Source organism: Macrotis lagotis, chromosome 6 (genome assembly GCF_037893015.1).
Source record: "Macrotis lagotis isolate mMagLag1 chromosome 6, bilby.v1.9.chrom.fasta, whole genome shotgun sequence".
Lineage (NCBI taxonomy): Eukaryota > Metazoa > Chordata > Mammalia > Peramelemorphia > Peramelidae > Macrotis > Macrotis lagotis.
Window position 1 is genome coordinate 3925602 of NC_133663.1, and position 15379 is coordinate 3940980.

General features: G+C 45.5%; 1 protein-coding gene across 7 annotated transcripts in view; it reads left to right on the forward strand.

The window, feature by feature from the left end:
* Positions 1–15379, forward strand: part of LOC141490570 (putative cation-transporting ATPase 13A4) — a 195360-nt gene that overhangs the window by 137613 nt on the left and 42368 nt on the right. For all 7 annotated transcript variants that reach the window (XM_074190614.1, XM_074190617.1, XM_074190616.1 and 4 more), the window contains 4 exons: positions 256–384; positions 6920–7090; positions 9253–9410; positions 11568–11756. In XM_074190614.1, coding sequence (XP_074046715.1) covers positions 256–384; positions 6920–7090; positions 9253–9410; positions 11568–11756 — 647 coding nt within the window. The remainder of the gene's footprint in view (positions 1–255; positions 385–6919; positions 7091–9252; positions 9411–11567; positions 11757–15379) is intronic.

The following is a 15379-nucleotide window of genomic DNA, read 5'->3' on the forward strand; positions in this document are numbered from 1 at the left end:
GGCCTCAGACGTGAGAGAGAGGAGTGAGAGGAAGGCAGTGGAGGTGGTCTTTCCAGGGATTTTGCCTCAAGAGGAAGAAGAGTTGTCAGAGGATGGAGGGTTGGAAGGTTCAAGTGGAGGAGTTTCAACAGAAGACCAAGTGGCCAGAGAAGACTGGGAGGGAGATATAACCAGGGTCACTGTCAGAAACTGGCAAAGAGAGAGAGACAGACAGCCCATCATTGCCATGTTTGCTTTCCTCTCTTTCTTGGCCAGGTCTGCAGGAACTCGAGTCCCGTCTCTTGGTGCCCGGGGATATCCTTGTTCTTTCTGGGAAGTTTTCCTTACCATGTGATGCTATCTTGATTGATGGGAGCTGCATTGTCAATGAGGGCATGCTGACAGGTACAGCTGGGGAGAGCCAGTAGGCCTCTGTCTCCTTTTTGTGTTTGTCTTTGGTTTATGATGATAATGAGCTCTGCAGATGACATGTGAGATGATAAAGGGGACACCAAGAAGCTCCCCAGAGAGCTGCCACCCTCAGGGAGCTTCCATTTACCTTGGTGAGTCTACTCTCCATGGTGTGCAGTGGTATCAGTCTAGTTCCTTCTCTGTCTCTTCATCATGGCAGCCTCTAGAAACCCAGCTTCTCCCTGGCTCTGGCAGCAGGATGCAGGTTCTCCCATGGCCCTCCAGTCAAGCTGCCAGAGCTTCCAGGGTGGGGCTGAATGGGGTTGCTGCTTTCCAAGAAGTTGCCTAGCTAACTAGTGTGGAGAAGCTCTGCCCCACTTTGATTGGAGCCCATGGAGGTTTCAGACATGGGTTCTCTCAAAGACCATCTATTAAAGTATAAACAACCTTAAATCTGTTCTGGGAGGTGGGTTGTAGTGATAGTAACCATAGAATAAAATCCTTGATTCCTTGCAACCTAGAAAACAAATTTATAAAGTATAGCTCCTGTATACAGTAGGCATTTAATAAATGCTCATTGAATTGATTGAAGATCTATAAAGCTCTCTACTTCAATCTTATTCCGCCCCCACAACACTCATCTGAGATAAGCACTGTAACTACTATCATTCCCTTTATACAGATGAGGAAACTGAGTCTCAGAGAAGCAAAAATAATTATCTTAAGGTCACATGATGAAAACGGGGATAATATTTGTTGTGAGCAAGACAACTTTGTGAGTCTGAGAGTTCTCCATCGCTTTGGGAGTTTTCAGTAGGAGGTTTGGCTAATCTTGGTTTGTCTCTGTCCTCAGAAGCCAGCAACATGTCTGACCCAGGGTAGGTGCTTAAGGAGCATTGGAAAGCTTGGAGTGCAAAGTCCCCGAGGGTGGAGACAGCTTCATTTTTGTCTTTGATTCTCAACTACCAAGCATAGATGAAGGAGGGTTGGAAAGAAGAGGAGAAAGGGCAGTGGTCAGGTAGGGAGGGGGAGGATCTGGCTCTGGAGAAAATGAGCTGAAAGCTTCCCTGGCAGGGCCCAGCATCCCAGAGACAGGATGCCTGAGGATGAGGATGGCGACTCAAAGGCTACAGTGCCCTTGTACCTAACCCTACTTAATGGAATAAGCCTCCTTCCTGCCTCTCTCCCCACCTCCCAGTAGGAAAACTCACTTGTAACTGAAGAGGGAAAACTTAGAGTCCCTGAGCAATCTGGTAAGTTTAATAGAAAGCCCTCTAGAATAATTAAATCTGTTCAACATATTCCTTCCCTCTCTCCATCCTTCCCTTCGTCCTTCTCCCCTTCTTTCCCTTCCTCTTTTCTTTCCTTCCTTCTCTCTCCCTTCCTCCTTCCTTCCTTCCTTCCTTCCTTCCTTCCTTCCTTCCTTCCTTCCTTCCTTCCTTCCTCCTTTCTTCCTTCCCATTTGAGTAGAAAAAGGTGGGAGGGAGAAAATAAATGTGCTTGATAACTTTTCTGTTGACTTAAAAAATTTTAATTAAAAAAGGAACAGTTCAGATGTAGAGATAACACCCAATAATATTACCAGCTGATTCCTACCAAGCCAGGGCAGCATTATTTGCTGGCAGGGTGATGTAGAAGAGAGGAAATCCCACTTGTAGCTGAAGGGGGAAAACATGGGAAGCTTAGGCAGTGTAGTAACCTTAATAGGATGCCTTCTAGAATAATTAAATTTGTCCTAAAGAGGAATTCAATTCATTTAAATTAAAGCAAGCCAAACCAAAGCACCTTGATTAAGCACCAACCATGTAGGCACTATGCGATGTGGTGGGGATGCAAATTAGAAAAAAAGAAAGCCAGTCCCTGACCTCAGATAGCTTCTAACCTAAGCAAGGGAAAGTGGAAAGTTGAGGGAAGAGCAGGGTACTCTCTGCTTGGGGATTGTGGTCTGTGGAGTTGAAACTAAGTAGAGAAGTTGGGGACAAGGGGGAGAGTTACTTGGAGTCTCTCTAAAGGAAGACCTTGGACAGAGTTGACTGTTCCATGGTCCAGCTGGCCCTCAGAGGGGAAAGGAGGCTGAGGATGATGCTTTGACTGAGCATCAACAGCAGAGTCAGTCCCCATGGGGATGAGAGTTCAGGGAATCAGATTTGGGCAGTATAATCTATGGATCTCTTTTCCCTATTAACTTCCCCATCCCCCCCCCCGCCCAACTTGCCTTGTGACTATTTTCTATTCACTCACCTGGGACCCTCTAGTTTCATCCTGGTGGAAGGTAAGCTCCTTGAGGCTAGACACAATTCCCTGTTTGCCTTTGTATTCCCAGCCAGTCACTTGACAAGCATTTATTAAACTCTTACTGTGTGCCAAACGTTGTGCTATTCTTTGGGAATATAAAGTCCCTGCCCTCAAGGAGCTTCCATTCTAATGGGAAGATAACAAGGGAATCACCAAGGGCTCCAAGGCCTGTTCATATTTAGTTTGTAAATATCTGCTAGAATATGAGCTCATCATCACACATGCTGAAGTAAGACCCTGGCAGTCTCTGCTTGCTCCAGGGACCATATTAGGATCTCTCCACAAAGTCACTTTGGAGCTACCTTCCAGCCTCAAAGGTCTTTGATACCAGATTATAAATTTCTGCTGGAAGTTCCCTCCTCTTCCTCAACTTCTGGCTTGCACCCTCTCCCATTTTTCCATCTGGAGGGTCCTTATCTATGCTAAGATTGGCCTTTGATTCCCCCAATTACTTAGCTACTCAGTTTCCTCCTCTGAAGGAGCTGGTGGTATAGTGGCTAGAACTCTTGCCAGTCAGGAAGACAGTACAAATATAGCCGCAGACAATTACCAGTTGTGTTACACTAGACAAGTCATTTTTCTTTTGTATGCCTCTGTTTCCTGCACAGTAAAATGGAGAAACTAACAGCATCTATACAAGGCCCTTGCTGGGGGGTGGGGGGAGGGTCTTGTCAAGAGGATCCTTGATCAGTTCTAGATTGTACTTGATACTCTCTAGTTCTGAGGATTGAGCATTCTATCAAAGCCCTCCTCACTATAAGAAAGAGCCCCATGACTTGGTGTGGAGCCAAGATTGCTCTGGTTCTGTGGTCCTACCAACACCTCCAGGCTGATCCTCAGATGACTGAAACACTCTGTTTTAAGGAATGGACCAATAACCTTTTCCCCTCAGCTGGACCAGCCTCTGATCATGTCCTTGGAGACTCCCAGAGTTCTGGGAGCCAAGATAAGACACTCCCAGTGAAGAACATCATCACAACCATTAGCATAATCATAGACAGCTACATTAATGATTTCCCACCTTGGTGTTGTAAGCACATGCTTATTTTTTTAATTGAACTAAATTCTTTTTAGAATATTCCTTTTCTTATGGGTGGGTAGCATTTCATGATCCTCTTAAAACAACAGTCCTTGGCATGTCATAAAAGGGGGTTGGGCTGCTCGGTTTTCTGTCAGTCAGCCAATTTCTTATGTCTCCCCAAGGGTTGGAGATTATTTTGCTCCTTTGGTCAGACATAGTGGCAGAGCACCAATGGAAACTGGAGATCCTTCATCAGACTGAAGGAAAATTGGTCCCCTTGGAGATGGGCTTAAACAGAGGTTCTCTGCCCTAGTAAGACCCTTGAATTGCCAGAATCCTGAGACCCTCACTGTCTGTAAAAACATTTCCCCTCCCACTCCTTTGGAGAAGTTATAATCAAACACTAGTGTACCTTAATGAGAGACAAGCCATTGGTGTTGAAGCACTTTGTCTTTTTTTTGCTTACAAACTGTTGATTTTTTCTCTGTTTACAAATGGTCTAAAGATAGCAAAAATGCTGTTCAAAGACTGCAACATCACCCAAAGTGAGAAAGATGCTCATTATCTATTCCTAAATGGTTCAACCCAAGCAGATTTTCCATTAAAAATGGATCTGCTTAATTTAAAACTGAGGAAGGAAAAGCAGTCAACAGAAATATGCTGAGTATAATTACAAACTATCCATGAAATGTGCTGAAATCTAATGACCTTGTAATGATAATGAGAAAGATTTGCATAGATATCACATCTTTCATGGAGAAGGTTGCCATAGTACCCAACAGAACCTGAGACCCAGGGCCAACTCCCTCCACCACTGAGAGGAGCAGCAACTAGAAGAGGCAGCCCATGAAGGAAAGGAAAAGTGGACAGTGCTGTTGGGTGAGAAAGAGATCGATACAACTGACCAGGGTTTGGTATTCCCCTCAGCTTCCATAACATCCCATAAGGGTTTCCAGAAAGTAGGACAGGCTTGGGTGAGGATTCAGTCAGGTTATCAATTCAATGTCTTTGGGCACCACTGGGGAGATGTGTACGAGCCAGAAATGGATCAAATGGATTTCATTTGGAAGATGCACGTCAGAGCCATTGCATTCCATATCCCCTATCCAGCCACAGTTGGTAGAAGTTGCCCTTGCTGCCTCAGGAAGTGATGATTTTATCAGGATGACTGTTCCTTCATCACTTAGCCCATGATCCAGCACTTATCCATGATAATAACAAGGTGCTGAATAACATCTTGGAGTCCCAACCCAATTGACACTTAGGAATTATGGTCATCCAGGGGTAGCCAGTCCTTGGTGGTGAAGTTCCCTTAGGACAACTCTTTCTTAGATGATAGACATGTGGTCCAGCCCTCTGCCAATATTAGTTCCCAAATTCCCAGACTGACCATACCCACCAGAGTCTTATATCCTTAAGAAGGTTTTTGCAAAGGATTCTTTACTTTAAACATATAGAAAATACAGAAGTATGAACTTTTCACCCCAGAACCTTCAGGTCACACCCTCTCCTAAACTTCCTCAATTCCCATCAAGAAGGGATTCAGATTTTAAACAGTTTCTCAATGGCATTTGGTCCTCCGATTTCACTTACCAAGGTGGCATTGCCAGGTGGTGAATGAGTTTGCATTTCTGCCCCCGTTGGTCTGGCCTGGGCTGCTCATTTGGAATTTAATATCTTATAGCTAGGCTTCATATAGAACTTTGTGCTTAGCAAAGTGCTTCATGCTATTTGATTTTCACAATAACCCAATGAGGTAGGTGGTGTTATTATTCCCATTTTGCAGATGAGACAACTGAGACTAAAATCTATTGTGACTCTTGTTTAGGGCCACACAACTAGTAATTGTCTGAGACAAAATTTGAATTCAGGTCTTCCTACCTTCGAGTCTAGTGACTTCACTTTTCCATCCCCAAGCTAGCACACAGGGAAGGTAGAATCAAGCCAAGGGTGACCACCTGCTGAACCGTGAGGCCCCTAACTAAAGACTCCTCTTTGTCACAGGAGACCTGTGGGGAGGGGCCGACTACACAATAGTTGTGAGTCCTCCAGATTGGATTCTAGATTTGTCAGCAGATCACTCAGAGGCTCTCCAAAGGACTGGGCTCACTGGCCAGTCTCCTACTATATAGACACATACCTATGTAGTCTCAGCCTATAGAATGCAAGCTGTTTGAGGGCAGGGACAACTCCCCTTTCTGTTTATCTCTAGCCCAGTGGGTTTGGATTGAATGCTTCTTGACTGGTGTAACTTAAGAACATTAAAGATCTGCTTCTGTCCTTATGCATTTATACAAGAACAATGTGAGGTTTTGCATTTTGAAACAAACTTCAGGAATCTGTCCAGGAAATCAGGAGTATGGTAGGATGGTCCTGGATGGGTCCCCCAGTCCTCAGGTGGGGTCCAACCCTGCTGCTGCTGAGGCCAAGCTTTCTACTCAGACACCCAAGAACCTTCTTTCTCAAAGGAAGGCAGGTCCCAAGTCCAGCAGCTTGGACAGCTTTGGCTCTGATCCTTAACCAAGGAATTTTAGCAAGATATTAGTTCTTCTGAGGCTCAATCCTCTTACCTATAAAATGGGCATCATGGGAGCAGATAATATATTTAATGTTGAGGGAGAGACAGACAGACAGATAGAAATAAAGCCAGACATAAACAGAGAAAGAGAGAGACAGAGAGACAGAGGCAGAGATAGAAATAACAAACATATCTGGTCCTACAGAAGAGTAAGTTCTTTTGGGGATCGGTGTAGGGATCAGACTCTTACACTGAAACCTCAGTATAAGACAGTCACAAAGTAATACAGAATTTTGGGGTGTAGGGTAGACAGAAAGGTCTCCTGGAAGAGGAAGCTGGTCTTTGATGAGCTAGGGAATCTAGGGCTGGATGGGAGATGGGCAACATTCCAGAGGTGGGAGGGTGACTTGAGCAAAGGCTTGAGGTGGGAGATCAAATGACCATTTATGGGTACAGTTCCACTGACCAACAAGTGATAAGTTTCAGAACAGAAAAATGGAAGCTCCATTGTCTGGGGACAGGATCAGGTTGAGTACCTCGTTGGGGCCAGCCAAGGCCATAAGATCAGAATGCAGAGCATTTCTAAGGAATTATCTGACAAATGGGTCAAAGAATGAATTAGTCGTTCTTTGGGAAGTTCTTTGAGATTTGGACAAGAGATCTGAGAGGAGCTAAAAGAGACCCATCTTCTTTAGGGGAAAGCATTCCAGTTACGAAGACACCACTTCCCCAGGCAGAGAACACCTTGCCTTGGAAGTCTCACAGCCTAGAGGATTACCGGCGACATGTCCTCTTTTGTGGGACTGAGGTCATTCAGACCAAGCCGGGAGGGCCAGGTCCCGTCCGGGCAGTGGTCCTGCAAACAGGTGAGTGACCATATTGGGGCCAGCCGAGGACAGTGGTTGGGTGTTTTGAATCGGGGACCTTGTCCCAGTCAGTTGACCCAGGTCCTGTTTCATCTGTAGCAGCCATCACTTAAGTCAATGAGAGTGGCTAACCATATTCAGTGTGTGGAATGGAGGGGAGGGGTCTCAGCGACTTGAGGCGTAACTATATCCTTTCCTGTCTCCTGTGCCATGATTTTATACTGGAAAGGCATCAAAGATCCTGGCTTGGGCAGAGGATTTCAAAATAGATCTCCAAGAATATAGATGAGACAGTGGAGAGGCAGAAGTGGCCAACATCTACCAGGTTGGCCTTTGGGTTCATGCCTCTGGGACTCTAACCCCCCATCAAAGCAAATGAGGAAAGAATGGACTTCTCTGAATGCACTTTTGGTGTGTGGGGAGACATGAGAGAACAGCTTGATTGCGGTCAGGAGGGAGATGTTTTCCCATTGCCCGGCCATGGCCTGATAGAACAGGGTTAGCAGGGGCCGTCTCAGTTTTCTCTTTAAAAACAGGATTAAAATTCCTCTCTGTTTTGCACAGGGATGGAGGGAGGCCAAATTAAGAAGCCTTTTTCAAGGTGTTGGCAGCTCAGCTGGTGCATCTGGAGACAGGAAACTGAATTTGAACCTGACTAGCTGGGCAAACCCAAGACTCATGATTGTCCTGTTCTCAGCCTCCATTCTCTTGCTTGTAAAATGGGGATAATAATTGAACTTTTAACAGGGAATTGTTATAGGGGGGTCAAAATGTTATCAGATTATTGACTGGGTACATCTTGACAGCATGCAGAAGGGGAGGGCCCCCCAGGGATTGAAGCAAAAATATCAGAGGGACCACCCCCTCCCTGCCCTGGCTAAACTAGACCGAATAAATGGTCATTCAGACTCTGTTTAGAGAGCCCCTTCCTGAGGAGGCCCCTCCATTCAGGAAGTTGTCAGCTTGGTGTCACCCATTTCTCCTGCCTCCATCAGCCATTATAGAAGCTGACAATGCAGACAGGCTAAGACTTCATGAATCAGCCCTCTGTCTTTTTTGAGATGTGAATTTTCACTTTCAAAATGTTGACCCACAATCGATAGCGGAATGTTTGGATGGTGGCTTGCAAAACCATAAACAACAAAGACAACAAAAACTTGGATGTGTTCTCTTGCTTTCTAGTTTTACAACAATTCTCTTTAGTTTATTTTCTTACTTTTAATTTTTTAATGTATTTTAATACCCTCCCCTTCCACAAACACATATGTTCATGCACTCAAGCAGGGGTACGTATTTAACAACTGACTCTCTGGAAAATAAATATGCATGACCTACTTTAACTTAATTTGCATGATTAACATTTTCTCCATTATTTTTTAAAGTTTAAAAATCCACAAAATAATAAAGCAGAGGCTAACTTGGTGCATTTGCAATTTTCAAAGTCTAAGTGCTAAAAGTCTGACAAATGAACTAGCTCCAACACATCACAGTGCACTACTATGGGAAGGGAAAAGTGTGTCTAGTCAGTTGAAGTGAAATTTGAAAGCAACATTTTTGTGCGTGTATGTATTCCAGGGTTTTGGGTGGACTGTGACCCAATATAAATCAGCAGGTGAGAAGGCAGTCAAAAAAGCTCCCTTGATCTTGGGATGTATTGAGAAAGACTTGGCTGGTGCCCTTCCCCCGATGGAAGTCTAGCCATTCCTTTGAACAGCTGCCACCCTCTGGTGGGACTCCCCTTCCCTCCTCACTGGCTTCTGGGGTGGATGAATGAGCTTTCTGCTTTCTTTTTGGATTTCTTGATCCTTCCCAGAGCCTCTTGTGGTCATTGCAGTGCTTTATGGGAGTTCCAGGCTCCTCTCTAATGCCGCCATTTTTAACAGAATCGAATTGTCCCAGAAGACTGGTTGCTTACTCAAAGACACAGTCACATAGAGCCAATTGTGAGCTCCACAGGGCAAAGATTATTTGCCATGTTTTGCCTTCATGTATGTAATCTAGAGTCTGGCCTAAAGAAGAGTCAATGCTTGTACAATCCAATGAGCTATTCCCAAAGATAACAAATGCCATCAAGGCAATTGTGATTAGCAGCTGGGGAGAGAGAGGACAGTGCATAGGGTGAGGAAGCCTACGGTGTCCGACTTGTGACTGTTCTGATTTAGGGTTCAACACTGCCAAGGGTGACTTGGTGAGATCCATCCTCTACCCAAGGCCCCTTAATTTCCAACTCTACAATGACGCCTTCAAGTTCATCGTCTTTCTCGCTCTCCTGGGGGTTGTAGCCTTTTTCTATGCCTTCGCTGTATACATGTACCAAGGGGTGAGTATGGGGGCTGAGGCCCAATGGGGGCACCTCCACTTCTCCTGGACCCACCCAATCACAGAGCAGAGAGGCAGTTTCTGCTCACACTGGCCCCTTATGCCCATTCATACCTCATTCCAGGCAGACCCACAGGAATCCCCTTGGCAAAAAAGAAAGTCAATTGGCACTAATGTTTAGTAACACTCAGTACTGGTTCCCAATTGCCCAACATAGCTTTTTCAAGTCTTGATTTGGGAACCAATTCTCCTCTTATGCACTTACCTTGATTTAATGTTCCCTAGAAATCTCAGCACTTGAGGATGACTTTGAACATCTTTCTGGATCTCTAAGATGGAAGTCAGAGATTGTTTCAAATTTCTTTTCCCTAGAATTGAGCACATATATGACATGTAATAAGTGCTAAATAAATGATCATTCATTCATTCAAGTGAAGAGAACCCAGACAGAGGTGGGGACAATGCTACTCTTGGTCGTTTGATTGGTCATTTGAATAGAGTTTGTTGAAGGGGGCTATGACATCTCTCGGAAGCTTACTAAGAAAGGTTTTACTCAACATATGAATAACCAAGGGTGTTTGGCCTGGAGGAGAGAAGACTCAGGCTGGGGTGGGAGGAGGGACAAAGATGGAGGACCTCTACTCTCAAATATTTGTAAGGCTGCCATAAGCAAGAGGGAGGAACACCATCTTGCAGAGAAAAGTCACAAAGAGGCAGAAGTAGACTGAAATTAAGGGGAGAAATTCTTATTGATCATTAGAGCTCCTTTGGAGTAGAATGGGTGCCTCAGAAAGGGGTGGCTCCCCTCATTGGGAGTCTTCAAAGGAAGGTTGGTCATTCACTTGGTAGGAATACTGGAGAGGGAGTTCCTGTTTGAATAATGAACTGAGGGCTTTAGAAGTCCCTTCCAACTCCAGGGGGCTTGAAACAAGAGGATGAGGTCAAATATGGCCTCTATGAGCTATATGACCTCTCCAGGCCTTAGCTTCATCCCATTTAAAATGGGGATGTTGGAGTGCATGACATTGGAGCTCAAGCTATGATTCCAGAGTCTCTGGATGACCTTTTGGTCAATTAAGCCTTGGTATTCTCAGGGGAACCCGAGTAGTCTCCAGTTTTTCTGATGTGGGGAAGGAGAATTGTCTCAAAGCTTTTAGCCTTCTACCCAACTTGGTGGCCAAACACCGGGGCATTTCCTGGTGTCAACTGGACTGCACTGGTCCTAATCTGTGGGTGGCCAAAGCCAAACAGAGCAGACTAGAGACAGGAGAGCCAGGAACCCAGTAGAAGTTCAATGAGAGGGAAATGGTTTGCAAGCAAAGACATCTGTACTGGGGTCTGTCCCTGGTGGGGAGTGGTCCACTTTAGGGTAGGCAGATCTCAATACTCATCCCAGTGACTACACAGTGTCTTGTGACCCTGTCATTGAGGGACAACAGTAATAATTAGACGTCTGATTCATAGCAGGCCTTCCATGAGGCCTTGTCCAAGCTTCTCCAGTGCTTGTCCAAGCTCAGAAAACACCTGGGGCTGGTCAAAAGCAATATAATAATGAAGTGATTTTGCTACAGGGTGAGCACAAGGATGGCTGTCATGGCAGGCTCAGGGCAGGCTGCTTGCTGGGTCTTGGTTTTAAGAATTCCTGTCTGGGGCAGCTAGGTGGCGCAGTGGATAGATCACCGGCCCTGGAGTCAGGAGGACCTGAGTTCAAATCCGTCTCAGACACTTAATAATTACCTATCTGTGTGGCCTTGGGCAAGCCATTTAACCCCCTTTGCCTTGCAAAAACCTTTAAAAAAAAAGAAAGAAAAGAATCCCTGTCCCCTAACAGCTTGAACTGGCCTTTTCTATCTTGTGGAGGCTTCTTGAGGCCTAATGTGAGCAGCATCTGATCCAGAAGTGAGCTCCAACTTGTATTGGGCCCCCAGTTCTCTCTCTTCCCCCATCCCCACCCCCCCAACATGCTTCCCATCCCTCCCAGACATTAGGGAGCTTGGTCTCCTACTCTCATGCCAACTCTCCAAAAGGCCTCAACAATATGGGGCCACGCCTCAGTCAGGGTCAGTCTCTGGAGAGCAGGCCGGAGGAGGGCATGTGGGCAGTGGCCCATTCCTTCAGTCCATTGCTTTCCTGCACTCATGGGCTGTTTCCCCTTTAGACTTCTGCAAGAGACACCGTGACGATGTCATTACTCCTTCTCACCGTCTCAGTACCTCCAGTGTTACCAGCAGCCTTGACCACAGGGATTTTCTATGCTCAGAAGAGGCTGAAGAAAAAGAAAATTTTTTGCATCTCTCCACAGAGAATCAACATGTGTGGGCAGATCAACCTCATTTGCTTTGACAAAGTAAGTGCCTGGCCTCATGGGTTTTCATGGGGAGGGTGATGAGAGAGGGGTGAGAAGCCAGTTGGGCATAAACTGCTGGGGCTGGAAGGAACTGGATTATCACCTACACTGACCTCCCCCACCACACATTCATTTTGGAGATAAGGAGACTGAGGCAGCCCAGAGATGGGAAAGTCACAAGGGAAGCTAGCAGAAGAATCCAAAAGACAAGCTGGTCCCCTGACCCCCATGCCCAGGGCTCTGCTTCCACATCACCTGTCTTCTTGTGCACTTTAAAACCTTCTCTACCAGTAGGGCTTGAATCTGTAAGAGGCAAAGTTTGAAATTCAGCTGCTTGCAATAAGGACTGATGCTCATTGGCTTTTGCGGGCTCATAAGGAAATTAGGAGCCCCAAGGACCAAGGCAGATCTTCTAATTTTTATATGAGCCCACAACTAAGGCAGACCTTGATACCCTGAGCTACCATGGAAAGAGATTGACAGAGACTAAGAGACAGAGAGAGAGAGAGTTAGAGAGGAGAGAGAGAGAGAGAGAGAGGGAGAGGGAGAGAGAGAGAGAGAGAGAGAGAGAGAGAGAACTTCTGTTTTTATTATTTAGTCAAAAAAGTGGTAAAGGGTGGCAGCTGGGTGGTGCAGTGAATAGAGCACCGGCCCTGGAGTCAGGAGTACCTGAGTTCAAATCCGTCTCAGACACTTAATAATTACCTAGCTGTGTGGTCTTGGGCAAGTCACTTAACCCCATTTGCCTTGCAAAAAGAAATGGTAAAGGAGCTAGAATACAGACTATTGAAGCCAGAAAGACTTGAGTTCAAATCCTGTAACAGACAGTTGTTAGCCATTTGACTCTGGCCAAATTAGTTATTCTCTCTGTCTCAGTTTCCTCCTCTTTGAAATAATAATCTACCCAAAGGATGGGGAAGGGGACTGGACATCAGACCATGACAAAATCAGTAGAAGGAACTAAGGCTGTCCAAGAGAAGAATGTGCTGGGGTGAGGTGGGGGGTTGTCTTCCCTTGTTCCAGGCTGCCGAGTGTCCCAGGGTCAGGAGAGCTTCCTTCAAATTCTGCTTCGGCTATCTCACAGCTCTGTGAGTTGGGATAGTTGAATCTACTCCATAGGATTATCATGAGGATCCATTGAGATAATCTAGGTAAATCACTTTGTAAATCCTCAATGAATATTTCAGCACTGGTCATTCTTAATCTGGTCAGTGTTTGAGAATCCATATGCTCACACATATCAATAGAGATAACTACCTGGTTTCTTCACCGGAGCTGTGAGCAGTGGCCATTGATTTTGACTGGAGAGGAGTTTTGCCCCCCCTCCCCCAGGATCTGTCCATAATGAAAGGGACACTTACAGCCAAAGAGTCTGCCAGGACAAGACCATAGCTACCCTAAAACATTTCTTTTGTGCAGGCCACAGCATGGGACACAGACTAGGAAGGCTTTTTTGGTTTGCATTTTTTGGCTGAAAGGGACCTTCCTCCCTTCTAGAGTTCTGGGTCCAGGGATGTTTTGATTCTCTGTGTACAATGGCAAACTGGCCCAAGTCACAGATCTTGGGGTTCCCCAAGCTCTTCCCTCTCTCCTTGGGTGATATTGGACATGTCAGATCATACACCTCGGTTTCCTTGTCTACAAAATGAGAGGGGTAGAGGAGATGATCTCTAAAGGTTCCTTTCATCTTTAAAATTCTATACTTTAGTGAGCATATCTTTGGAGAAAAGAACCCTGAAAAATTTGATTTCCTATCAAATAGTAAAATGGTTGGGAAACTATATCTACCTCAGAGCCCCCAGATGCATTAGAAAGAATAGGAATCTCTAGTGTCTAATTTTTTATTCTTGTTTTTAAATGTTTTTCTGTGCCACCCCCCATGTCTATATATTTATCTGCATCAATATTCATGGAACACATAATAATAATGTTTGTTCTTGAAGAAGACAATGACTTCAGGAGGTGATGCCATGACAAGCCACATGAATTGGACTGGAGTGAAGGGGGCTGTACTAAGTCACCAGCCTCACTTTGTCCTCCAGAGCCAACTGGATCCAGTGGCTGGATGGAGATGGCCCCGGATACCAGGCAGTCAGGGTGAAGGGACTTGCCTGAGGTCACACAGCTAGCAAGTGTCAGGTATCTGAGGCCAGATTTGAACTCCTGTCCTCCTGAATCCAAGGCCAGCGCTCTATTCACTGCACACATACATCTATTCACATGTATAGATCTACATATATATCGATAAATTCATATGACATATACATATTTTCCATATACACAAATCTGTTTGCATTCTGTTCCCCTTATCCTCATATTCCCTTCTATTTCTGATTAGTTTTAGAATGAGTTTCATTTCTATCTCATGGACCCATCCACCCAACCCATGTTTCCCTTGGCAAGGACCATGGTCTCTGTTTTCCTTCTCACACGTGGATATTAAAACAAGTCTAATTCATCAGGAAAACATTTCCATCTGGATTGAACTGGAAACTCTCCTTCTGAAAGAGATTAATCAAGAGAATTTCTAAGTTAACCACATTGATTGGTGCCCTTTCAAAACTCCTCAGGGAAATACTGCCCAGAGCTTTGGTTGTTTTTCATGAGTAGCACACAATGTGGAACTCTGGATCCTGGAAAACAAAATGAAAGGCTCTGCAGTCTGGCAGGCTGGCTTGGCTTTGGACTCCCTGGGCCCCTGGGACAAATGACTGATCTCTGGCTTCCTTATGTGACCTGATGTCATGGGGAGGGAGCTGGACTGATCAGAAAGTCAGGGTTCTAGACCTCTGGGATAGGGGCAGAAGGCTGGCTTGGGAGACTGAGGACAGACATGGGTTCAACTTTTACTTCTGATGATTATGTATTGTTATAGTTTCCCTTAGGAGGGGAAGAGTATTTGTCCCCTGGCTCTGGACCCAGGAACATTGCATGTTAATTCCCAAGGGAACCTAGGTTCCAGATAGATTAGTTCTTCCACTCTCTTCTCACTCCACTTATGATTTCTGGCTTCATTGTTCATCTTAGGCTTTGTGAGCTGCCAGATGCATGGGGCATGACTTAAAGATGCCCTACTGGCACCTGTAAAATGGGACAGGGTCTAGAGGAAGGCCTTGATGATGGTGACCTTCACCACTAATGGGAATATTGACGAGGATGAGAACACAGATCTAGTGAAGTACTGAAGTGAAGGGCATGACCCAGAATGACCTAGAGACTTTGAGGATTGGCCCAAGCAGGTGGTCCTAATGACCTGGGGTAGATTTTTCCATCGATTCTTGTGTCCAGAAACCACCTCCCAGCTAGTGGCTCAGCTACTGGGTTCCACAGGCACTTTTCAGCTGAGCTGGTGGGTCCCCCCAAGGTAGTCTTAGCATCTCTCTGGACCTGGAAGTGAAGACCCTTCAGAGGGAAAGACCTGCCAGAGCTGGGCTTCAGGGGCACAGGCTTCCAAAGTCCAGGTACCCACCGCCCATCAGAGGAGGGATCATAGGAGGACTTAAGCAGGAGTCTGTTATACTATTTATTCTCCAAGCGATTAGAAAAATCCCCTTCTCCAAAATATTCTTCAAAAGGAAAGAAAAATCTCCCCCAAAGCAGGAACCATGGGACTTTAATATACC